Genomic DNA, 26864 nt, shown 5'->3' on the forward strand with positions numbered 1-26864 from the left:
ATTTGTTATATTAATAGACTGAATGTGTAATTTCTAATCATTTATTTAAAGCAACTAGTGTAATAATCATTAGAATCATGTATTGCATTTAAAGGCCACAAAATCATTACATTTATTAGATATAATTTTTTTGTTTCAAAATTCAATATTATTTCAAATTAAACTGTTTATGAATGCTAGAAGTCCTTTTTTACTGTGCAAATTATTATAAGCTAATAATAATCTGCAATAATTCCTAATTATATGTGATTATATTTATTTCAGAATTATATTTTTTATGTGATGTGTATTTTGAGTAGATCAATGATTTAGATGATTGTTTTGACATTTTCTGATTTTTTCCAGATATATTGAACTGTGCATTTCATAAAATGAAAATTTTGTTCAGTTTCAGGATAAAGATATCTGCAGCAATTAATTTGTTTCTCAATAATGTGCTATAATTTGCTTAAATATGCAACTTAAAACTGGCTAACTATTTCTAATTATTTTAATTTAAGTTAAATTCCAATTTGCCTAATAGCTTCATTAAAACTAGATTGAACATGTACTTTCTTATCACTCATTTAAGGCAATTACTATAATAATCAGTAAAACATTATGATTTTAAAGGTAAAAAAAATCATTACATTTATTAAATACATTTTTGCATCCAAAATTCAACATTTTTGGATATATAGCAGTTTATGGATGCCAGAATTTTTTTTTACTGTGCAGATTGTTATGAGAAAATGATAATCTACAATATTCAGAATGAAATTTGATTATATGTAATTCAGAATAATATTTTATATGTGATGTGTTTTTAGTGTAGATGAAGGATTTAGATGTTTATTTTGATGTTTTCTTAATTTTTTCAACATTTATTTAATTGCATTTCAAAAAATGAAAATTCATTTGGTTTTAGGTTAGGTTTTATTAATCAGTTGTGTGCTAAAAGTTGCTTAAATATGTACCTTAAATCTGCCTAATATTATGCAATCATTTTATTCTTTCGAAAATTTAAATTTTCAGTTTTTATTTGTTTAAAACCAAATTGTCTTACACAATTTTATAAGTTGAATGTGAAATCCACATAGCTTTCAAATTATTTTGTTTGAATATTTAATTCTTTAAAAGCAAGATTTCTGATGTTTGTGCTGTAATATTTAACTGTAATCGAGACAAAGCAAACTGCTTTTTTTCCACTTCCCGTTAATTCTCATTGTTCTTTTGTCGTATTTGTCCATATTTTTAATTATTATCTGATAACTGTGCTTTGTAAGTAACCATTTACTTTTTATGTACATTCATTTTAAAACTGTACATTAAGGCTAATGTTAAATAGATTTTACTTTTGTAATATTAATTATTATTATGTTACACTTGACGAGTGGGAATCGCCATTCCATCTCGACATTTTTATTCTGTCACTTTGTTATGCATCCGCTATTTTAAATAGTGATATAACTTAGAGTATGGTAGGCAAGGCAAAGGGCCTGGAAGTATTACCACTGAACGAAAAATTGAGAAAGGAATTAATTGCGTTTAAGTGCATTTTATGATACGTTTGAAGTTATATTTTCAAAATATTTTTATTCATGTAAGTCTTAACAATTCAAATGCTTCCAAACGGGCGAGGTGCAATATATGCGATATACCAACATTTTTATAATCTGAGAATTAATTCAATCTTGCTTTCTTAAAACAAAATCGCAAATACGAATTAAATGCATCTTATTTTACAGAGATTTGATAACCCAAACTCCATCTGTAGATGCCAGTCTGTTAAAATACTTTTCAAATGTTTGTCTCTCAATTTATTTAAAGCTAAATTTTAATTAATTAAAATAAGCGAAATTGGGGTGTTAGTGGTGATAACTTCTGTAAATATTATTTATAAAAAATAATAAGAACGTCTGAAAATTCCGATTTCCTTATCAATGATATAAATTACAAAGGTAAGTTATTGAACAATTTTACGACAATTTTTGCAAACACTTAAAACTTTATAAATATTATTGACAATATTAATTTTATTGTTGAAATTTTAGTCAAATCAATTTGCAATTTCCTTAAATCATTTTAATATATATTTATCTTCATTAGAAAAAATTTATAATACTTCCAATAAACATTTAACTAAAATTTTACTTTACTATTTGGTTATGTAAAAGTAGTATGTGGTTTAATAGCATGTGAATAATTCGTTCTCTTTCACTCCATAAACATATATATGTTTCAAGTATTATGTTATTTTCAATTTAAGATTAAATTTGTCATATACTTATTTATTCTACATGCATTATTCAGAAGAATTTCATATCTTTAAAAGCTACAAATATTTATAATAGTGCATTTTTTTAGATAATGACAATTCTCCTAATTATAAGAGTTAATTATGCAATATTAATGTATGAGATGATGATTATTAATAAGACATTAGAGTTAATAATACATTATTTATAATTAAATCTTAATAAATTGTAATCAATAATAATGTGTTATGAATTAGGTATTACTAGGAGTTAATTATTTATATTATTTATATTTGTTATATAAATAGACTGAATGTGTAATTTCTAATTATTTATTTAAAGCAACTACTGTCAAAATCATTAGAATCATGTATTGTATTTAAAGGCCAAAAAATCATGACATTTATTAGATATAATTTTTTTCTTTCAAAATTCAGCATTTTTGGACATTAAATAGTTTTTGAGCTCTAGAGGTGTTTTTTTACTGTGCAGATTATTAAAAACAAATAATAATCTGCAATAATTCAGAATATATATGATTATAATTATTTCAGAATTATATTTCATATGTGATGTGTTTTTTGTGTAAATGAATGATATAGATGATAGTTTTGACATTTTTTGATTTTTATCCAAATATTTTTAACTGTGTATTTCATAAAATGAAAATTTTGTTCACTTTCAGGATAAAAATATCTGCAGCAATTAATTGTTTCTCAACTTCGTGCTATAATTTGCTTATTATATACCTTAAAATTGGCTAATTATTTGCAGTTATTTTAATTTAAGTTAAATTCCATTTAGATAAAGAACTGAAATATAACTAGATTGAGTATGTACAGTCTTATCGCTTATTATAATCAATAACTGTAATAGTCATTAGAATCATATATGGTTTTAAAGGTCAAAAAAATCATTGCATTTATTAGATTTATTTTTTTCTTCCAAAATTCAGTAAAGTAAATAATTTATCCCAAATTCATAAGCAAATAATAATCTGCAATAATTCAGAATTATAAGTGATTATATCTATTTTAGTATTATATTTCATATGTGATGTGTTTTTTGTGTAGATGAATGATTTAGATGATTGTTTTGACTTTTTCCAGATATATTTAATTGTGCATTTCATAAAATGAAAATTATATCTGTTGCAATGAATTTGTTATTCAATTGTGTGCTATAATTTGCTTAAATTTGTACCTTAAAACTGGCTAAGTACTATGCAATCATTTTAATTTGAGTTAAATTCCAGTTTGACTAATACCTGCATTAAAACTAGATTGTATATGTACTTTCTTATCACTCATTAAAGGCAATTACTATAATAATAATTAGAATCTTATGATTTTAAAGATTAAAAAAATCATTACGTTTATGAAATACATTTTTTCATCCAAAATTCAACATTTTTGGCTATTTAGCAGTTTATTAGTACTAGAATTTTTTTTATTTTGTATATTATTATGAGAAAATGATAATCTACAATAATTCAGAATTAAATTTGATTATATATAATTCAGAATTATGTTTAATATGTGATGTGTTTTTTGTGTGAAAGAAGGATGTAGATGATTATATTGATTTTTCTTTTTTTTTCCTAGATATTTATTTAATTGTCATTTTATAAAATGAAAATTTTGTTTAGTTTTAGGATAAAAATATCTGCTGCAATTAATTTATTATTCAGATGTGTGCTAAAATTTGCTAAAATTTTATGTTATGTGCTTTACCTGTAGGTAAAGATTTAGAGGATTATTTTGACATTTTTTTAATTTTTTGACATATATTTAATTGTTATTTCATAAAATGAATATTTGTTTAGTTTTAGAGCAAAAAAAAAAAAAAAAAAACTGCAGCAATTAATTTGTTATTCAGTTGTATGCTAAAATTTGCGTAAATGTATACCTTGAACCTGGTTATGTACTGTTCAAAGAAGGATTTAGATGATTATATTGACTTTTTCTGATTCTTTTATCTAGATGTTTATTTAATTGTCATTTTATAAAATGAATTTTGTTTTTAGTTTTGATGTAAAAATATCTGCTTCAATTAATTTATTATTCAGTTGTGTGCTAAAATTTGCTTGAATGTATACCCTAAAAATGGCTAAGCATTGTTCAATCATTTTAATTTAAATTAAATTCCAGCTTGACCAAAATAATAAATACTCATAATTAACGTCATATTTTATAGATATTCATTCGACATAAAGCCTTTTTGATAGATAAGTACAATGATTTAAGTCATTAAATTCATCAGCTCGAAAACATTTAAATCATTTTTTTTTTATTTTTTTTATTTTGCATGTGTATCAAAACTTAGTTCAAAAGATAATTTTTTTGTATGCTTTTGGTCTGAGGGGCTGTCGGCAAATGCAGAGCTTCTACTCAATATTTAAGACGCCATCATAATTTATTTATTTATTTTTCAGTTCAATGGATCGAGAAGTGTCCAAAGAGGAAGCCGCTGCAAGAAAAAAACTGATAAGAGAAATCAAGCATGCAGACAAGCAGATTGAGAGTAATAATTTATTATTTCTTCTACATATAATACGTATTTCGTAAACTTGTTTTGAATTCGGTTTGGTTTGGTTTGGTTTGGTTATATTAACGTCCCGTTTGAAGCAACACTAGGGCTATTTTGGGACGGACCTCGTAATTTTGAACCGCGGTCAGATGACGATGTTTTGAATTCGGATTTCACATGTTTTACAACTTTGAAAGATAATATAGATCAATTTCCTAACCCGAAATATGAAAAATTTCATCAAGATTTTCAAATTTACAAAATAACATTTTAAAAAATTTTAAGAAATTTATAAAACTTTAACGAAGAAAAATTTTTATTGTAGACTGTTTGGTTGATTTGCAAGGAAATAATCGAAATTCCCGGCTTTGAAAATAAAAATCTGCCACTGAGCTAAGGGTGACCGCATGCATCAAAATTTAAAAGTTTATTAGCTATTAATTTCAGAATAAACAAATTCTCAACAAAAAAGTAATTATAGAATTTTAGATAAAATTGTTTTGATATACTGCAATTTATAATCACATTATGAAGAAATTCATTTAATTAATTAAATCTGTTTTAAACAAATTAAAGTTCAACTAATTACTAATTTATAATCTATTGAATTATTCATTTAAATGGTTATGGTATATTCCTCTTGATAGACATGTAAAGTATTAATTTTAATGTTATATTTCTTCAAGTGCTTTCATCATCTTACAATCTATCTTAATTATCAATACTTTTATTATAAGTAATAAAATCATGAACTAATAATCATGGTTACCTTTTCAAGAATTTTATTTCTTTCGTCGTTTTTTTGTTGTCGTCTGTATATTAAAATGATTAAAAATGTACAAATTTCACGAAGCTCGTAAAAAAATAATTCCGGTTAAATATATTACCAATATTTTGTATAAGTTCAAAATATGTTGAATGAGAAAAAAATTGAGCAACTGAGAAAAGAAAAGGGATCTCATAACATGCACTGAGTAAGGCATCAAAATGTCAACGTTCGTCAATGAATACCAGTTATCTATACTTATAATAAAGCTCAATGTGTGTGTGTGTGTGTGTTGGCGCTCTACAGGCAAGGTCATTTGACATACAGCTATCAAATTTGGTACATGTATACCTTAGAGGTCGGGTATGTGCACCTGGGGTCCCTTTTTTGAAATTTTAATTAGAATTTTAATTATTAATTAAAAACTAACTTTCCCGCCAAAAAATCTTTCATTTTCCCCACCGCCAAATGAGTAAGGCTTCAGTATTTTTTTTCTCCCAACAGTAATGAGGCTAGGGTTACCATTTTTCGGCGGATTATTTCTAACGATTCTGTTTATTTTCTTAATGTTTAATGCATTTAAAATTAAACATTGTTAATTAATCCATGTTTCAGATTCATTCTGAAGTACTTTTGAATTAAAATAACACAGAATAAAGGAAATTAAAAATGTATAATTTGCATAGCGTTACCCCAACTGGCGTAGAAAAATTCAGGCATTTGCATTACCGTAATTGACGAAGAAAATTCACGCCTGCGCATTGTGTTCCGATTGTTGCCATGACAACCATTATCAACGGACGATTTAAATTATTTTTAGGTTAGTTGCATGCTTTTGTATGTAAATTGTATTTATGTTAGTTATATATATTTTGTATATGCTTGTAGTTTTAAGTACATCGTTTTTTAAGTAGTTTTTTTTAACCTGTTTTCAATGATTTAAATTATTTTTAGGTTAGTTGCATGCTTTTGTAATTAAATTGTATTTATGTTAGTTATATATATTTTTGTATATGCTTATAGTTTTAAGTACATCATTTTTTAAGTAGTTTTTTTAAACCTGTTTTCGATTGATTATTTTCAACGATTCATTTTATTTTCTTAGTGTTTGATGCATTTAAAATGAAACATTGTTAATGAATCGATCTGTTCATGATGAATCTGAGAAAATTTTGTTGACAAATTCTTGAGATATTACATAAATTTAGAAAGATATTCTTTAGTGCCTATAAAGTTTAAACGCTCAGTGACTCTATTATCAGTAATCATATTATTAAAAAAAATGCTTTCAGTAAAAAATATTATTATATTAATTGCAGATTAATCATTTACACTTTAATTTAAAGCATAAATTCTACGAGGGGTAACAGAAAATGAGAGAGATACATATCACGTTATGACTGAAGGCCTTTATAATATTATGAGTGAATTATATGACTATCAAAATTTGAAGTTTTAAAATATTTTGCTGATGAATCTATTAAAGTTGGAATTGCGTAAAATATTTAATGGTACGACCGGAGTTTAACCCCTGCTTGACCCAATTTTTAAAAATCGCCAACAACGGCCTAGCGAAATGTTCAAAAGCAAAGGAGCAGATGTTCAATTATAGTGCATAATAAAGATTGCCAGCTTTGGCGCGTTATCGCAACTTGACGAAGAAGGGGGTTAAACTCCGGTTCAACCTATTTAATTATTAAAATTTAAACGAACATTAAGATTGGCTGGTCGCCAAAGGCGGCTAGTCTGACATAAAATTTGCGTTCGAAGACACACACACACAAATATGATTTCGTAGACTTCTCTTAACAAAAGAATTAGTATGCTTAATATATTGAAATATTGGACTGAATGAGTAACAAAATGAATGTACGTTTTGATACATTGGTTCAATGTTTATAAATGTCTTTTTTTTTTTTTTTTTTTTTTTTTTGCAGAACACATCCGTGCCTTGGAAAAAGCGGATGAGACAGGTAATAACAAAATGAATCTCTAAATCTTGAATGCTATAAAAAGCTTCTCTGGAGTAAAGACTTTGCCAGAGGAGAAGTTAAATAATTATATTTTACACAATTTTTTGTAACGTCACTTGTTTCATGTTTGTAAAGAGATAATTTAAGATTTTTTTGCTTTCATTTCTTCTGTAGAACTGATTAATCGATTTTTCGATTGCTATAGATGTTTCAATTAAATTTTGAAGTAAAAAACAATTGCATATTTTGATATAATATCATGTAAATATTTTCAAAGCTTAAAAGTCAGTAAATCTAATTAGATGCCACAAACGCCATCTGATCACGAATTACGGAAAAAAATTAATTTACAGAGGTTTCCTATTATTTTTGTTGACAACTCTACGAATTTAGTAGTCTTTAATCTGCTATCAATGAGGCAAATCCAAAACAACAATTTATGCCATGTTATGAGATGTCAGAGGTGGCGACAATGTCAGGCAGGGTGACAGCGCCTGCTTCGGCCTTAACGTGTCATGTCCCTAAATATATCACTACATTGTTGTGAGGTTTGATCCTAAGAGTTGTTAATGCCGTCTATTCTGGATATGGCGAACGCTGCAAGCAAAATATTCCGATGTTATTTCAAGTTTTAAATTCAGTAGTCAATTAAAAAATATTTAGGGGAATGAATAATAAATTATTTGTCCATGAGTATCTATTAATTTAGTTATACTTGCAGCATACCATTAAAATATATACTTATTTCAGATACTACTGATAAAATTAGTTCTTAATGTTAAAAAAGTTTTACATTTAGTAAGTTCAATATTTTATTAATAATCATTGATATCTTGATGTGGAACTGTAAATGCTTTTATTATAAATAATAAAATTATGAACTAATAATCATGGTAAATATTTCAAGAATTTTATTTCTTTAGTCATTTTTTGTCGTCGTATGTATAAAAAAATAATTAAAAATATACACATTTGCCTAAGCTCGTAAATAAAATAATTCCGGTTAAATAGATCACCAATATTTTGTGTAAGTTCAAAATATGTTCAATGAGAAAAAAAATTGAGCAACTGAGAAAAAATAAAGGGTTCTCATAATAAGAACTGAGTAAGGCATCAAAATGACCACGTCCGCCAACAAACACCAGTTATTTGACATAAAATATGCGTTCGAAGACACACACACACAAATATGATTTCGCACACTTCTCTTAAGAATAAAATTAGTCTGCTTCATATTTTCAAATATTAAACTGAATGAGTAATAGAATTAATGTATGTTTTGATAAATTGGTTCAAAGTTTTTAAATGTCTTTTTTTTTTTCAGCTCGCAAACGTGCGCTGGCTTCAGAGAAAGTGAAAGGTAATATCAAAATGAATCAATAAATCTTTAATGGGAAATTAAAGATTTAATGGGAGTAAAGATTTTGCCAGAGTAGAAGTTAAATAATTACATTTTACACAATTTTTTCTAACGTTGCTTGTTTCATGTTTGCAAAGAGATAGATTAAAATGATTTGCATTCAGTTCTTCTATGGAACTGATTAATCGATTTTTCGTTAGCTACGGATTTTTCACTGACCTTCTGAAGTGAAAAACGATTAGAAATTTTGACATTATATCATGTAAATATTTTCAAAGCTTAAAAGTCAGTTAATCTTATTAGGTGCCACAGGCGCCACCTGATCACGAATTACGGAAAAAAAATTAATTTACATAGGATTCCTATTATTTTTGTTGACAACTGTACGAATTGAGTTGTCTTCAATCTGCTATTAATGAGGCAAATCCAAAACAACGAATTAAGCCATTGAGATGTCAGATATGGTGACAGTGTCAGGCAGAATAAGAGGTCCTGCTTCGGTCTTAATGTGTCATATCCTTAAATATATCACTACAATGTTGTGAGGTGTGATCTAAGTGTTAATGCCATCTATTCCGTATATGAGGAACGCTGTAAGCAAAATTTTTTGCTGTTATTTCAAGTTTTAAATTCAGAAGTCAATAAAGAAGCGACATTAAAAAGATATACTTATTTCGGATACTATGGATTAAATTAGTCCATTATTTAAGAAAATTTTTCCATTTAGTAAGTTCAATATTTTAGTAATAATCATTGATTTGTTTATGTTGAATTAATGTCATCTTCTCAGAATATGTGAAAAGAATCTAGAGCAAAATTAATATTAATTGTGAAAATTTTCTCTTATCAACCTGTGAATATTAAAATTTCTAAATTTGTACATAGTCCAAAATTCTTTTTTTTTTTTTTTAGGCTGTTGGTATAATAAAAGACAATGCCTTCGGTCTTACACAGGTAATATAAATATTTAATATTTTCAAAAGTAAGCTATGCAAGTCTGGCATGATTTTTCATTAAATATTATATATATTTGAAGATTTTACCAAAGTCGAAAAAGGGTTTTTTTCTTTTACAAGAATAATTATTTTAGCTCCAAAATCCAATTGTTTTAACTTTCTTAATAAATTAATGTCGAACAACTTCTACACAATTTTGTATAGATATTTAGAATAGAATTTAGAAAAGTAACTTCCGAATATTGGAAAAAACAAAACAAAAATAAATAAAACGCATCCTTGAAGACGAAACTATTTTCTCGTTTGTTAAATGTAATCCATTTAACTAGTTAAATTCTTGTATTGAATTTATGTTCCTTTGACTCATACTGCATTTTACCTACAATTTTCAGCCATACCAAAATGGCCTCGTACAAGAATTTCTCGATTTTTTTCGATGCTCACTTACATTTTCAGTTGAACCGTTCACTTCAATTTTAAATTATCTTCGCATTTATTGTCTTACATTTCGTTTAGTGAGTCCTTTCGAAAAGGAATACAAAGACACATACTAAAAATTCATAATTAACTTAATAAAGAAAATCCTTAATTTTTCATAAAATAAAGGCAGCGGTCTCTATTAAACTATTACATTATTTTGCTTATTTTCGAAGGTAGTAATATCGTAACGATAAAAAGTAGAAAATTCCTTGCTCTAAGGGATTTCGAAGAGAAATTTTGAGATATTAATCATGTGTTGTCTTTCTTCCAAACTTCAAGAATTTACCTAAAAAAATTTCTCAAATCAATTAATTCATTAAATTGTAATGTATATTTGATGCTGTGCAGTCGAGAATAGCATTCTTCTGTAAAAAAATTTAGAAATCGCTTAGAATTTGTCTTACTGAGCAGTTAGGATAACAGGAAATATACATAGAATTGATAAGAAAGATGAAATGTTTTTAACCTTCTTATTATTTTTATTTTAAAGAAAAGACAAATTAACATCTCAAGAGATTTAGTGTTTTTTTTCATAATTTTTTTATTGTAGCTAAACTAAAGCACATGTATGAAGACAACGAGGAAAGTGAAGAAATATTTTGTAGCGCTTGCCAGGATAATGACGAAGAATTTTGTAGTATAAACCCGATAATTGGAATCCCTTGTTTCAAGCAAAATTGTTAAAATAAAATCATTTAAGTGTCTGCGTCCCTTTTTTTCATAAAATATTTATATATTTTTAGTTTTTATTATAATATCTGAGATATGAGAGTAAATTTTGTAAAAATTTGGATTTTTGGTGTTTATAACTAAAAGAGATCTTGATTTTGAGAATTACTTGCATCTGAGTAAGCCAAAATCTTATTAATTTTATAAAGGTACAAATACAAAAAAGCAATTTCTGTTCATGTAGAAAGACAGTATTTTCCTTTGATAATGAATTATGTTCTAAATCAAAGAAAACTTGACTGGTTAAAATAAAATAAGAGATTTGTAAAGAATGTTACAAAAAATCGTATTGAAACATTATTTCTGAAATTTGAAATAAAGAAATGGAATCATTCTTAGAGATGAATACACCGAAAAAAGGAAATTGAAAACATTGAAAATTGAAAAATTAAACACTTTTCAAAAAAAAATATTGCTTTAAATAAAATAAAAGATGAAATTAAGCAAAGGGACAATTGAAAGTAGTATAAGACTTTAGTGTTTTTATGAAAGAAAGGATAGACTTTAAGAATATTATTTTTTTAAAAAAGCTATTGCTTTAAATAAAATGAAAGATGAATTTAAGCAAGATTTAACGTTAAGATAAGATTTTAACGTTTTTAACAAAGAAAGGGTGGACTTCAAGAACATTCTTTTAAAAAATCCAATTTTCTTAAGATAGACAAATTTAACTGTAATTTATAGTAATGTGATTCAAAAATAAAAGCAATTAAGGAATTAGAGGAACGAGTTGATATCTTTTTCAAATTATGTGTTTAGAATTGACAAAGAATAAATAAGACACCTTGAGAAGTTTTATATACACTGAATCACTTAGAAAAGCAGTCACTGCTAAAAATAAAGATAATTTTGTATTTTTTCATCGATTATTATTCTTTAAACAGAGGTCCTGAGGGAATTGTGAAATATAGAGAAAAAGCGGTATATGAACATAAGTGAGATGTAGCCAGAGGCTTTACCCTTTTTATTATTTGAAGGTCATTTGTATCCTTTCAAGACTTCAGCTTGCATGTCGCATTGACTAGGGGATGTTCTTTTAACCTGACCATTCCACCGTTCCGAAATCTCGCCTTGCGTTTCCAAAACAAAATAATTTTTTTCCCCTGCTCAAACACTAAATTTTTGAATTGAGAAAGAATTTAATTCTGTGAGCAAAATTTTTAATTTTTCCGATTTACTGACTACCGAAGTTATAATATCTTATGTTTTGGCGTATTTATCCTTGAAAATACTTATCATACACCAACTTTTCTTTCCCACTTTATTAATTAGCGATACTACTTTTTACATTCAGGAGAATGAAAATTTAAATGTTTAGATTTCTTCTGTGTCTTTCAACCTTTCCTAACTATTTAGCTATTATGTAACTTAACTATTATCGTGGATCTCCAAAGTTGTAAGAAGAGCATAACTTACTGCCTCAAAAATAAAAAACAATAATTCCATAAAAATGGCATGAATTAACTAATATTTTGTTAGAGATTTAACAATGACGTGCGTTTCTCTTTTCCAAATTTGTCAGCGTATTTTCCCTAAAATTTTATTCATTTTCCGCTGCAGGTTTGGGACGATTGTGCAATTGTTTTCGGAAATGGTCTCTATATTTTAAGGGTGGTGATATATTTTCTACCTCACTTTTAAATGCATTGATTGCTAGTTAACTTTTTCAGAAATTGTAATGAGTGATTTTGATACTAAATACCGAGATTTATAGTTTAATCGTTACAGATATTGAAGTCACCGTTACCTATGACTATTCTATTAGTTAAGAAAAATATATGCTGCTAATTGTATTCAAATCATCGTATTAAAATATTCAAATAATAATGCTGAAGTAATATTTTGTTTTTAATAGAAGGATTCTAATTTCTCGCTCATCAGCTTACTGCAATATCCTCCAAGGACAGCGGTGGATTCTGGGCAGTTAAACATATGGCAGCAGATGATTTAAAGATGCAATGAATTTCAAAATAATAATAATAATAATAATAATATATTTGATATTAAATGAAAAAATAAAATAAATATCGAATGTTACAGAAACACTTCACTACACCACTACAATTTTTTTTTTATTATTGCAATTAAATTCGAATAGATTTATATAATTAAATATAAACACTAACTAAGAAGTAGATTATATCTACATCATTTTTCAAATATATGCTCATTGTAAATGTATGTATCAATTAATTAAAACAAAATTTGTTGAAAAAATAATTGCACATTAGTGTTCGTTAATAAATGAAAGTGCCGAGCTTTTCAATTCTCAAAGGAAGGATGGAATACTTTTGCTTTTCTGATATCCATGTCAAAGTTGTAAGTACTTAATCATTTCATTCATTTATGATAATATACATTATTTGAAATGATTATGATGAATCAGAATATATAATTACATCCTCGGTATTCCGTACATAAAAAATTTTTACAAATCCTTTTATAACCGAAAAAATGTCACGCACTTTCCTAAGTAATTTCCATTTTTCGAGAATTGAATGAAAAAAACACCCAATTTCTTTTTTTAAACATGTTTACAGATATATATAATTTATACTATATATAATATGTATAAATTGCTATGCGTTAAGGCTAAAAAGTCGTTCTAGCCATTCTACAGATCCGATTATTGGAACTAGACTTACCAAATTTAGCGAGTAGTTACTTCTTAGGTAGTTTGGTGTTCATTAAAAAAAGGATTTAAAATATAGGGTGATCATTAATTATTGTCGGGGTTTCCGTACCTCATAACTTTCAAATAAAAAATATTACACAAAAACCGATTACGTATTCGTAAATTACAACTCAAAAAATTTTACGTGGCAACAATGCGATCTTAGCGCATTTGCAGTCTGGGTAATTATGACGTCATAAATAAAAATGGCGACCGTGCAAGAAAAAGCAACGTGTGCATTGTGGTTTTTCGAAACTAAATCAGTCATAACTACTCAACGTCGCTTCAGGACCACGTATAAGAAAGATCCTCCTTCGGATAATTCTATCAGACGCTGGTTAACACAATTTCAGGAAACTGGTAGCGTTCTACACCGAAAGGGAGCGGGAAGACCGAGCACATACGACGATATGGAACGTTCTCCATAACCGCCTTCAACTGAATGCCTACAAAGTGCAAATTGTGCAAGCTTTACATTTTAATATCATTAATAAAATTCTTTGAGTTGTAATTTAAGAATATGTAATGGGTTTTTGCGTAATATTTTTTATTCGAAAGTTATGAGGTACGGAAACCCCGACAATAATTAATGAAAACCCTATATATCAAATTAAAATTTAATCAAAATTTTTACATGTTTCCTTAACAACTTCTGAGAATATATTATAATACAGAAAAAAAAATTCACTTGTTAAAAAAAATGAATTTTTCAATATTATCAATTCCATTTCCGAATAGTATTGTTTACTAATTTTGATAAATTTTTTGAAAAATATTGTATTAAGTGCATTTCACTACAGTATCTTTTATTGCCTTAGTTATTGTATATTGTATGTTGGTACGATATTAAAATCTTTGTTTTGTTAATACGTTGTCACTACAATAGAATTAAGTGTAAATATTAAGAATAAAACAAATACAGATGAATCATGTCTAATAATATTATCATAGTACAATGTTTCGAAAGAGAGGCTCGAATTTTCTTTGATTTTTTTTCTTTATAAAGGCGAAATTAATTTGTGATTAAATCCACAAGAAAAGATCATTAAAATTCATTTTATCATACTTTTCCTTCACTAGATAGAAAATTTTTTGATTTCACCAATAAATTATTGTAACGATGCCATCCTCTTGAGGGTAAAAAATCTTAATCATATGATTCTGTAGAAAATCAGTGTTCCTAAAATGCTTAGTGTGAATTAGGGGTTGCAATACCGGACAAAAATTTCAATACCGGTATTCGGTATTTTTTATATCTTAATACCGGGATATCGGTTTTAATACCGGTATTAGAAATTTCAGAAAAGGAAAGAAAATACAGGTGTTTCTTTGTTTTATTTGCCAGTTTTATTAGAGAGTGTAAATTTCACAAAAAATAATTTGTAACTTATAAATTATAACAGTATATAAAGAATCACAAAAAAGTAAAGGAACATCTTATTTATTTAAATCACAAAAAAAGTGTAAACATCACTATTCAGTCTGTGGTATTAATACAAATTTTTGAAATGTGATCTTAAAAAACATAATATATCAATTGTACTGTCATTAAGCCTGAAAAGTAATTTTGTACAAAAATTACCAGCTGTCGAAAACGCTCTTTCAGCATCTACGATAGTTAGTGGTACTGTTAGCAATGCGCGATATACTTTCTCCAAGTATTTACCTCTAAATCCCTTATCTTCAAATAAATCAATTTCTTATCGGATGGTTTTGGATATAGCTGATTTCTATATTGTATTTTGGTTCGTTGAAATTTTCTTATTTATCTCTAATTCTAATTTTTGTTCAAGAGACAATTCCTTTTCACTATCGACATTAGTGTCATCATAATCTTCGATAACTGAACCGAATTCTTTTGAATGTGGATAGGTTTGTAGGTAAAAAATTTTAAGAAAATTTACTATAAACTTAATCAGATTTGAATTGGTTATTTTCTTTTCTTCTTTTTCATTTTCATTTTTAAAATCATTATAATTATGTAAATACCATAAGACATTTTCTATTTCGATATGCCTTTCTTCTGTGCGATTTTTCAATGTAATATCTGATCTTCAGATAGTGATGTGTGCTGTTTAGAGTAAACGGTTCCCACGTGTTTTAAAATCTAATATTAACTTATATTCTGTTTTATTTTCAGTTAGTATGTATTTTAGTAATATGTCATCTTTTATAGGGGGACGTTTAAATATCTTAACAATTTTTCGAACTTTATAAATTATAGGAAGCAATTCTTGATGGGTTAATATTTCATCCTCATTAGCAATATCTTCTTCAACAATTACATTATCATTATCTTCATTGTCAATATCACTCTCAATCTTACTCTCTTCAAAGTTGGAATCCGAAGTTTTTATATCCACAGTATTTAGATTCTTCTTTTCTTTATTTTTTTGGTATAATACATCTATTACTCCTAACTGAATTCCATAAGCATAGCACAATTGTTGATTTGCACCAATCAACTTTCCAACTTTTTTCATAACTGTTGCTGTATCAGTCATTATGGATACAATTTCTTCTTTCAGGGACAATCCATGTTTCGTTAATTTAGATTTAAACAATTAATTAAGCCATTAATTAGTTAATTAGTTTCGCCCTTTAGGGAGACATAAAAAAAACGTATACTATTTTGCTATGTTAGCGATCCCTGAACATATAGTGGAGACAATTTAAAAAATTTCTAGTAAATACCGAAAAACCGGTATTTAAACTTGTGAATACCGGTATTACAAAATTGTACAAATGGCTCAAAATACCGGTATTCGGTATCTCGGTATACCGGTATTGCAATCCCTAGTGTGAATGCAATTAATACTTACTATAGGAAGGCAAGATATAAGTACATTAATATGTGCTTTCCTTTACTAATATTAGAAATTGAAAGATTGAAAACATGTGTATCTGAATTTTAAGATGGAGGTTAGAAATTTTTCAATAATATTTTCGTAAATTATCTTTAAATCGAGACGATATTTTACTTGAGTTTAGATTTCTATTTCCACAGATGCATACATATTTTCTTTAATTATTAGTAAAGAATGTAATATCATATAGAGCAAAATCAATCGGAAATGTTAAAAAAATGAAATGCTAGAAATACTGATAAGTTTTTACCTCTAAACATATTTGATTTGGATGCGTCAAAAAAAAACAACTTTTTTTTAAAAAAAATAAAACAAACGATTCGATCGTGCTTACAGCTTTGATAATCATTTGAATTCTATTTTTGCCATTTACTTTCTTTCTACATTTTTTTTAAATCTATGATAGGTGGTTTAGAAAAGAAAGCTCTTCCCATTATCATGGCGGAATTTTCCTCACAGCCACACGCTGTCTTTCAGAGGACGTTATGAAACCGGCGAACTTAAATGGAACTGAAATCAGTAATTTAGTTATTTATACATTTTTACTATCTTAATATTCTATCAAGTAATGTGGGTCGAAAGTTGGTAATCGGTGTAGCCGTGACTGTCACCGTTAATCAGAAATATTTTCCCAATTCAAAGAGCTCCTTTCCTTTTAATGGATTTTATTACATGATCGACCTGCCCAGAAGAAAAAAGAAGAAATACGTAGTTTGGTATTCCTAATATTTAAATAATATGCCTACTGATTAAAACAAAAGCTAAATTCTTTACATAGCAAGAATATATATCAGCTATTCTCAATCTGTGGGGCGCGCCCCCCTACGGGGGCGTGAGAATATCCAAGAGAAAATATTATTTAAAAAAACTGATTAACTGACTGAAAGGAAAGCACACATATACATAGAAAAGAAAATACATTTCGACATATTTAATAACTTATTAAAGTAAAACAACTTACTAAATCAAAACTTACTTAATCAAAACATACTAAATTAAAACAAATTTAATAATTATTAGTGACTTCCTGGGGCCTGTCTTTCAGAGCAAAGTTTTTCGAAGGAGGGCTTAATATTAGAAACAGCCATTCTCAGTTCCGCCGAGATCTATATTTTGTCTTCAAAGTAGCCACAGCAGAAAATCCAGTTTCTCAAAGGTAGGATGTTGAAAATGGTAATAGAATGCGAAATGCCCTTGTTTTAGTGCAATTAAAATCATCCTCTACTCCTGCCCAAAATTCAAATAGTGATTTATTACTAAATTGTCTTCTATTTTCGCCACTTGTCGTGAAGTCTATGAATGTTTCTTCCTCATCAATTGAGAGCCCTTCAGGAGTCTTATGAAATGGATCCCTAACTCACTCGTAACTTGCTATCAGTTTGTCGTCAGCAAGAAAATACTTTTTAAAATTCTTTGCCAGCATGGCTAAACGATTTTCAGTGGTTACAAAAACAACTTTTACATGTTCTTCTTCAGCCTTGTAAGTTTTAGTACAATCATCTACATTTGCAAACAATGTCAGATTTCTTTGATTTAAATTTCTGCTCCACAATTCCAATTTTCTACAAAAAGCATTAACTTTATCACTCGTATCCAACATATGTGTATTTGATCATCGGAGTTGAAGATTCAAGTTATTTAATTTCTCGAATATGTCGACCAAGTAGCTCAATTTCATCACAAATAAACCATTGCGAAAATTCTCGGCCTCCGGTATGTTTTCTTCTTCTTCTAGGAAAATGGCGATTTCTTCTCTTAATTCATAAATACGTTGCAAAAATTTCCCACGTCTTGCCTCGCAATAAAATAGTAAAGCTGAATGTACTGAACCCATGTCTTTACAGAGTGCGGAAAAGATTCTCGATTTCAGGGAGTCTCATTTTTATATAATTTACTATGGTTACAACCGTAGTTAACACAATATTCAGACCAGGACTCATTTCTTTCGAAGCCAAAGCTTCTCTGTGGATCATGCAATGTGTCCAGACTCGCTGAAGCGATTTTTGTTTTACAAGTGCTTGTATACCTTGGAATCTTCCGGACATTGAAGGAGCACCATCGGTGCATATTCCGACGCAATTTTTCCATTCTATGTTTGCCTAGTTTATAAAATCATTTAAAATAGCAAATAATGTGAGGGCCGTTGTTTTGAGTTCTATTGGTTTGCAGAAAAGTAGTTCTACTACTGACATATCACAAAATCGAACATAAGCAATTAAATGAGCATCTTTATTACTATCTGTTGCTTCATCAAGCTGTATTGAAAACAATTTGTCACGCAACTTCGAAAAACGCTAACACTGTACATTTTCAGCTATATCACCAATTCGACAAGCAACAGTATCATTTGAAACAGGCGTGGACTGCAACTGTTTTGAAAAATTATCTCTAAACATAGTTTCTACAATCTCAATTGCTGCTGGCAAAATAAGTTCTTCACCAATAGTGTGAGGTTTTTTACATCTGGCTATTTTATATGAAACTTTGTAAGATTCAATTAAAGCTTTTTTATTCACAGACTTAATTTCTTTAAAAAATGATTGTTGCTTTAATATGATTTTAATTTTAATTCGAAGAATTCTCTGGGTTTGTTGACGTACTCACTATGAAGCGTTTCCAAATGTCGTTTATTAGGTTTCATGTTGCATATGGCCAACATTTTTGAGCAAACGATACACAGGGGCCATTCTTCATTTACTTCAGTACTGGTAAACCCAAAATTTAAGCATTCTTGAGAATATTTTCTTGATTTTATTTTCAGAACCATGCTCGTCTGTGTACTTGTTGATGCTTGACTGCCGTCTAATGCTCGCTTACTTCCGCTTAAAATTTTATCCATGATTCTGTATAAATCTGCTGCCATAAATATTTAATATGGTGAATTGCAATTAACATGAAAACATATATAAAATACACATTCACGATATATTCGATAGCGACAGAAGGATCGACTCGAATGAGATTGGCTGGAATTGAAACTTGCGTTATCAAACGTTTTTCTTCTTCCTATGAGAAAACATTTGCGCATGCTCGAGACGGCATCGGTCGTGTGAATTCTCTTCCACAAACATTACTTATTTTTTTCTCTTTTTAGTCGTGCTTCTGTTTTATTTCTTTTATTATTTGAAAAAATGTATTCCCAGTTTCTAAATTTAGCTCACCCCGTCTAGGTTAACTTTCATTAAAGAATTTTTCTACTTTCATATTCTTTTAACGTTATCTCCCTATTTGGCTTTCATTTCAAATATAATATTTAAATTTTCCCCGCTTTCATCTATTCACTGCCCACTTAGCCAGATGTGGTTTATCACCAATGTTGGCTCGCTTTTACACTTTTATTGGCAGTTAGTAAAAAATAATTTACAAACAGAATACAAAATACTCAATATACATTATCGCTGTATACTTTTTATTATAAGCGGGGGGGGGGTGAGATGAAAATTATGATTGAAAACTGGGCCACGAAGACTGAAAGGTTGAGAAACGCTGATATATATGATTCTTTTAGAATATACAGGATATTATATTGAATTTTGATATTTTTTATTGATAAATGCATTAAACTAACTCTTGAAAATGCTGAACACATTCGGTTAATCAGAGAAAAATATACAACATTGAGAACATCAATTACTAAACTTATTAAAAAGTGAATGAGAAAAATTTAGAAAACGGAAGTAGCTGAAAAGACAGAAATTGAACTGCATATAGAACAACTGAATGATAAAATCAAATCTCTTATAGAGATAGATTCGGTTTTTGGAAATTTAAGAATTTCCAAGATTCAATTTTTAAAAGAATTAGAATTCACTGAAGAATACCGCAAGAAAATAGTCACGAGGAGATTCTAAGCAAATAAATACTAATAAAATCTGAAAAAAAAAAAGTATTCACACATTTTTTTCCACGTCCCACCTCAAACTAGTCAACACTTGCCGGATATCAATCATTAAATTCTGAATGGTAAATAAAAGAAGAATTATATTTAAATTCAAATTATATTTAAAGAATATAAGTAACATTCTCGAAGTTCTATGAAATATCAATATATAATAATAAATCCTTCGATGAAATTACTAAATTTAATTATTTAAAAGATTTAAAATCGTAAAATATTTAAAATAATTATCTTAATTTAATTACAGATAAGCGAAAATTATGATAAATGTTATTACTCTGCTAGACCAAAGAATTAATAAAGAGGAAACTTTGATAAATATAGACATGAATCGGTTATTTGGAATTCTCTGTCTTATGCATTCTATTGACTTAGCAAGTTTCTCACACCTCGTTAATAAAAAAGCGTATTCATATGAGAAGTTTAGAATCATTAGGGATTAGATCAGATACTTTAAGCGATTTATTATCCTCTGAGAGTTTAAGTCATTTATGAGCTATTGAGCACTTGAATTCGTAGGCGATTCAATAGGAATGATCCTTTAGTGATTTACTGAATTTTCCTAAAAAGAAATTAATCATGTAAGGAAAGATAAGAGTTTTTTCTGGTACGTGAGAATAACGCTACGAAATATTAGGAATTCTAGATGGCTAATAGCCAAAAAAAAAGAAATGAAAGCAAATGAATCAGAAATCCATCTGCAAGTCGGTGATGTGTTTATGATCCCTCTGTTTGTCCTAAATTATATCTTTTCTGTGATGAAACATCTCATTTGCGAAAAAATTGTGCTCATTTGAGAATCTGACCACAACTAAAGCGGAAGCTCATACCATCGAAAAGTTTTTGTTTCTGTTATGTTATGGATTTTGGCATATTATATTATAAAGAAAATTAAAACTTCGGCATTGAGAAGCTCGTGTATTGGAAGCACAACACATTCAAATAATTGTTGTTTCAGGTAAGTTTATCCTCAGATCTTGATTGTTTATCTTAAAGGAAGTAATCTGAAATACTTCATAGGAGTTGATTATAAATATGGCTATTTGGAGAAATAATAATATTAAATTTACTGCGAAAATGAAGAGTTAAGAGATTAGGAGTAGAATAAACAGATTATGATTTATTCGGTGAAATCGAACCTGCCGAAAGGCAAAAGAAGAAAAAAATCATGGAATTTAACTCTTGGATGTGGATGGAAATTATAACTGTGAATAAGAGGACTTATGCAAAAAAAAAAAAAAGAAAAAAAGAATTAATGCTTCCAATTAATTGTCTTCCTCAAATGTCAAGTCAACAAAACTTTCAAATTATTTTGTTTAAATATTTAATTCTTTAATAGCAAGGTGTCTTGTATTTGTGCGGTAATATTTAACTGTAATCGAGACAAAGCAAGCTGCTTTTTTCCCACATTCCGTCAATTATCATTGTTCTTTTGACGTATTTCTCCATATTTTTAAATATTGTCTTTTAACTGTGCTTTGTAAGTAACCATTTACTTTTGATGTACATTCATTTTAAAACTGTGTATTAAGGCTAATGTTTAATAGATTTTACTTTTGTAATATTGTTTATTATACAATTACTCTTGACGAGTGGGAATCGCCATTCCATCTCGCCATTTTTATTCTATGTCTTTGTTATCCATCCGCTATTTTAAATAGTGATATAGCTTAGGGTGTGGTAGGCAAGGCAAATGGCCTGGAAGCTATTACCACTAAACGAAAATTTTAGAAAGGAATTAATTGCGTTTCAGTGCATTTTATGATACGTTTGAAGTTATATTTTCAAAATATTTTTATTCATATAAGGCTTAACAATTTTAATGGTTCGAAACGAGCGAGGTACAACTAATGCGATATATTAATATTATTACAATCTGAGAACTAATTTAATCTTGCTTTCTTAAAATCAAATCGCAAATACGAATGAAATGCAATTTATTTCATAGAGATTTGATAACCCAAACTTCATCTGTAGATGCGAGTGTGTTAAAAGACTTTTTAAATGTTTGTCTCTTAATTTATTAAAAGTTAAATTTCAGTTAACTAAAATAAGTGAAATTGAGATGTTAATGGTGATATCTTCTGTAAATATTATCGATCAAAAATAATATTTAACTTATAGTAATTTTCCGAAAATTACCTTATTAATGATATAAATTACAAAGTTAAGTTATAGAACAATATTACTATATTTTTTTCAAACATTTAAAAATTTATAAATATTTTTATTTATAAATAAAATTTTAGTCAAATCAATTTGTAATTTCTTTAAATCATTGCATCATATATTTCTCTTCATTAGAAAAAAAATTATAATACTTCCAATAAACTTATAACCAAAATTTTACTTTACTATTTAATTATGTAAAAGTAGTATGTGGTTTAATAGCATGTGAATAATTCGTTCTCTTTCACTCCATAAGTATATATATGTTTCAAGCATTATGTTATTTTTAATTAAAGATTAAATTTGTCATATCATACTTATGTTATTTATTCTGCATACATTATTCAGAAGAATTTCATAACTTGAAAAGCAGCAAATATTTTTAATAGTGCATTTTGTTAGATAATGATAATTCTCTTTATTATAAGAGTTAATTATGCTTTATTAATGTATGAGATAATGATTATTAATAAGACATAAGAGTTAATTATAAATTATTTATAATTAACTCATAATAAATTATAATCAATAATAATGTATTATGAATTAGGTATTACTAGGAGTTAATTATTTATATTCTTTATATCTGTTATATAAATAGAATGGATGTGTAATTTCTAATCATTTATTTAAGGTAACTACTGTAATAATCATTAGCATCATGTATTGCATTTAAAGGCCAAAAAATCAGTACCTTTATTAGATATAATTTTTTTCTTTCCGACTTCAGCATTTTTGGAAATTAAACTGTTTTTGAGCTCTAGAGGTATTTTTCTACTGTGCAGATCATTAAAAGTAAATAATAACCTGCAATAATTCAGAATTATATGTTATTTTATTTATTTTAGAATTATATTTCATATGTGATGTGTTTTTTGTGTAGATGAATGATATAGATGATTATTTTGATATTTTCTGATTTTTTTCCAGATATAATTAATTGTGTATTTCATAAAATGAAAATATTGTTCAGTTTCAGGATAAAGATATCTGTAGCAATCAATATGTTTCTGAATTGTGTGCTATAAATTGCTTAAATATGTTCGTTATAATTGGCTAACTATTTGCAATGATTTAAATTGAAGTTAAATTCCAGTTAGATCAATAACTGAAATATAACTAAATTGAATATGTACATTCTTATCGCTTATTAAAGGCAATAACTGAAATAGTGATTAGAATCCTGTATGGTTTTAAAGGTCAAAAAATCATTGCATTCATTAGATTTATTTTTTTCATCTAAAATTCAGTATTTTTGAATTTTTTTACCGTTTATGAATGCTAGTTTTTTTTATTATTCAAATTATTATGAGAAAATGATAAGCTACGATTATCGAGATTGGATTTTATTTGGATTTTAATTGCGCAAAAGATAGACATGGCTATGCTGCGCCAAGCGATAATTGAGAATTATAATTTATTATATATAATTCAGAATAATATTTGATATGTGATGTGTTTTTTGTGTGAAAGAAGGATTTAGAGGATTATATTGACTTTTTCTTATTCTTTTTTCTAGATGTTTATTAAATTGTCATTTTATAAAATGAAATTTGTTTTTAGTTTTGATGTAAAAATATCTGCTTCAATTAATTTTTTATTCAGTTGTGTGCTAAAATTTCCTTGAATGTATACCTTGAAAATGGCTAAGCATTGTTCAATCATTTTAATTTAAATTAAGTTCCAGCTTGACCAAAATAAAAAATACTCATAATTAGCGTCATATTTTCCAGATATTCATTCGGCATAAAGCTTTTTTAATACTTAAGTGCAATAATTTAAATCATTAAATTCATCAGCTAGAAAACATTCAGTTCTTTTTTTTTTCTTTTTTTTTTTGCATATTTACTATCACTTACTTCAAACGGTAATTTTTTTGTATATGCTGTTAGTCTGAAGTTTGTCAGCAAATGCAGAGCTACTATTCATAATTCAAGACGCTATCTTGATTAATTTATTTATTTTTCAGTTCAATGGATCCAAAAAAAGAATATGAGAAACTTCTAGCAGATCTACATCTTTCTGAAGAACAAATTCAGAGTTATAAATTATTGTGTAAACAAGTCACAGGTATTTCGAAAACTTGCTTTCATTTCGGATTTCACATGTTTTACAACTTTAAAAGATAATATAGATCAATTTCCTAACCCAAAATTTGAAATAGTTCATATGAATTTTGAAATTTACAAAATAACCTTTTTAAAAATTTTAAGAAATTTATAAAACTTTAACAAAGCAAAAACTTTATTGTAGACTGTTTAGTTGATTTTGCAATGAAATAATCGAAATTTTCGGCTTTGAAAATAGTAATCTCACAGCTGAGGGCGACCGCATGCGTTAAAATTTAAAAGGTTATTAGATTAATTTCAGAATGAACAAATCCGCAAAGAATTATAACAATAATAATAATAATAAATAAAAAAAAGTACTTATAGGATTTTAGATAAAATTGTCTTTACATACTGCAATTTATAATCACATTATGAAGAAATTCATTTAATTAATTAAATCTGTTTTAAACAAATTAAAGTTTAACTAATTACTAATCAATAATCTATTGAATTATTAATTATTCATTTAGATATATTACTCTTGACAGATATGTAAGGTAATAATTTTAATGTTAAATTTCTTCAAGTGTTTTCATTATCTTACAATTTATCTTAATTATAAATACTTTTATTATAAGTAATAGAATCATGAACTAATAATCATGGTAAATTTTTCAAGAGTTTTATTTCTTTTGTCGTCGTATGTAAGTTAAAATAATTAAAAATATACACATTTCACTATGCTCGTAAATAAAATAATTCTAATATATTGCCAATATTTTCTGTACGTTAAAAATATGTTCAATGAGAAAAATATTGAGAAACTGAGAAAAAAAAAGCTATCTCCTAATAAGAACTGAGTAAGGCATTAAAATAACCACGTCCGCCAATAAACATCAATTATCTGACATAAAATTTGCGTTCGAAGACACACACACACGAATATGATTTCGCAGACTTCTCTTAACAATAAAATTAGTCTGCTTGATATTTTGAAATATTGAACTGAATGAGTTATAGAATTAATGTATGTTTTGATACATTGGTTCAATGTTTATAAATCTCTCTCTCTTTTTTTTTTCTTTTTCTGCAGAACGAATGCGTAATTTGGTTCCAGGGCAAGCGAAATGTAAGTATCAAAATGAATCAGTAAAACTTGAATGCGAAATAAAGCTTCTCTGGTGTAAAGACTCTGGTGTGCCAGAGTAGATGTTAAATAATTACATTTTACACAATTTTATGTAACATCGCTTATTTCATGTTTGTAAAGAGATAGTTTAAGATTATTTGCATTCAGTTCTTCTATGGACCTGATCAATCGATTTTTCGATTACTGTAGATTTTTCACTGACCTTCTGATGTGAAAAACGATTTCAAATTTTCACATTATATCATGTAAATATTTTCAAAGTTTAAAAGTCAGTTAATCTTATTAGGTGCCACAGGCGCCACCTGATCACAAATTACGGAAAAAAAATTAATTTACAGAGGTTTCCCATTATGTTTGTTGACAACTGCACGAATTTAGTAGTCTTGAATCTGTTATTAATGATTCAAATCCAAAAAATTGATTTATGCCATTGAGATGTCAGGGGTGGCGATATGGTCAGGCAGAGTGACCTAAATATATCACAACAATGTTGTGAGGTGTTATCCTAAGAGTTGTTAATGTCGTCTATTCCGGATATTGGGAACGCTGCAAGCAAAATATTAAATTCAGAAGTCAATAAAGAAAATATCATTTAGGGGCATGAATAATAACTTATTTGTCAATGAGAGCCTATTAATTTAGCTATAATGGCAGCATAGCATTAAAAAATATACTTAAATCGGATACTATGTATTAAATTAGAGCATAAGTTAAGAACAGTTTTATATTTAGTAAATGCAATACTCTATAAATAATCATTCATTTGTTGATGTGGAATTTTATATCATCTTCTCAGAATATGTGAAAAGAATCTGGAGCAAAAATAATATTAATTGTGAAAGTTTTATTTTATCATACTGTTAATATTTAACTTTGTAAGTTTTTACAAATTCCAAAAGTCGTTTTTTTTTTGTTTTTTGTTTTTTTTAGTGAGTAAATCTAAGAAACATGAACCTGGCGAAGAAGGAACATCTGCAGGTAATATAAATATTTAATATTTATAAAAGAAAGCTATGAAAAGCAGG

The 26864-nt window shown here is 27.3% G+C and overlaps 1 protein-coding gene across 1 annotated transcript in view; it reads left to right on the forward strand.

Annotated features, from left to right (window-relative positions):
* Window positions 1–26864, forward strand: part of LOC129959730 (retinitis pigmentosa 1-like 1 protein) — a 68379-nt gene that overhangs the window by 10029 nt on the left and 31486 nt on the right. Inside the window, exons 4-6 of the mRNA XM_056072620.1 lie at window positions 7470–7505; window positions 8830–8865; window positions 26770–26817. Of these exons, the coding sequence (XP_055928595.1) occupies window positions 7470–7505; window positions 8830–8865; window positions 26770–26817 (120 nt within the window). The remainder of the gene's footprint in view (window positions 1–7469; window positions 7506–8829; window positions 8866–26769; window positions 26818–26864) is intronic.

The sequence above is a fragment of the Argiope bruennichi genome, chromosome X2 (assembly GCF_947563725.1).
Source record: "Argiope bruennichi chromosome X2, qqArgBrue1.1, whole genome shotgun sequence".
Lineage (NCBI taxonomy): Eukaryota > Metazoa > Arthropoda > Arachnida > Araneae > Araneidae > Argiope > Argiope bruennichi.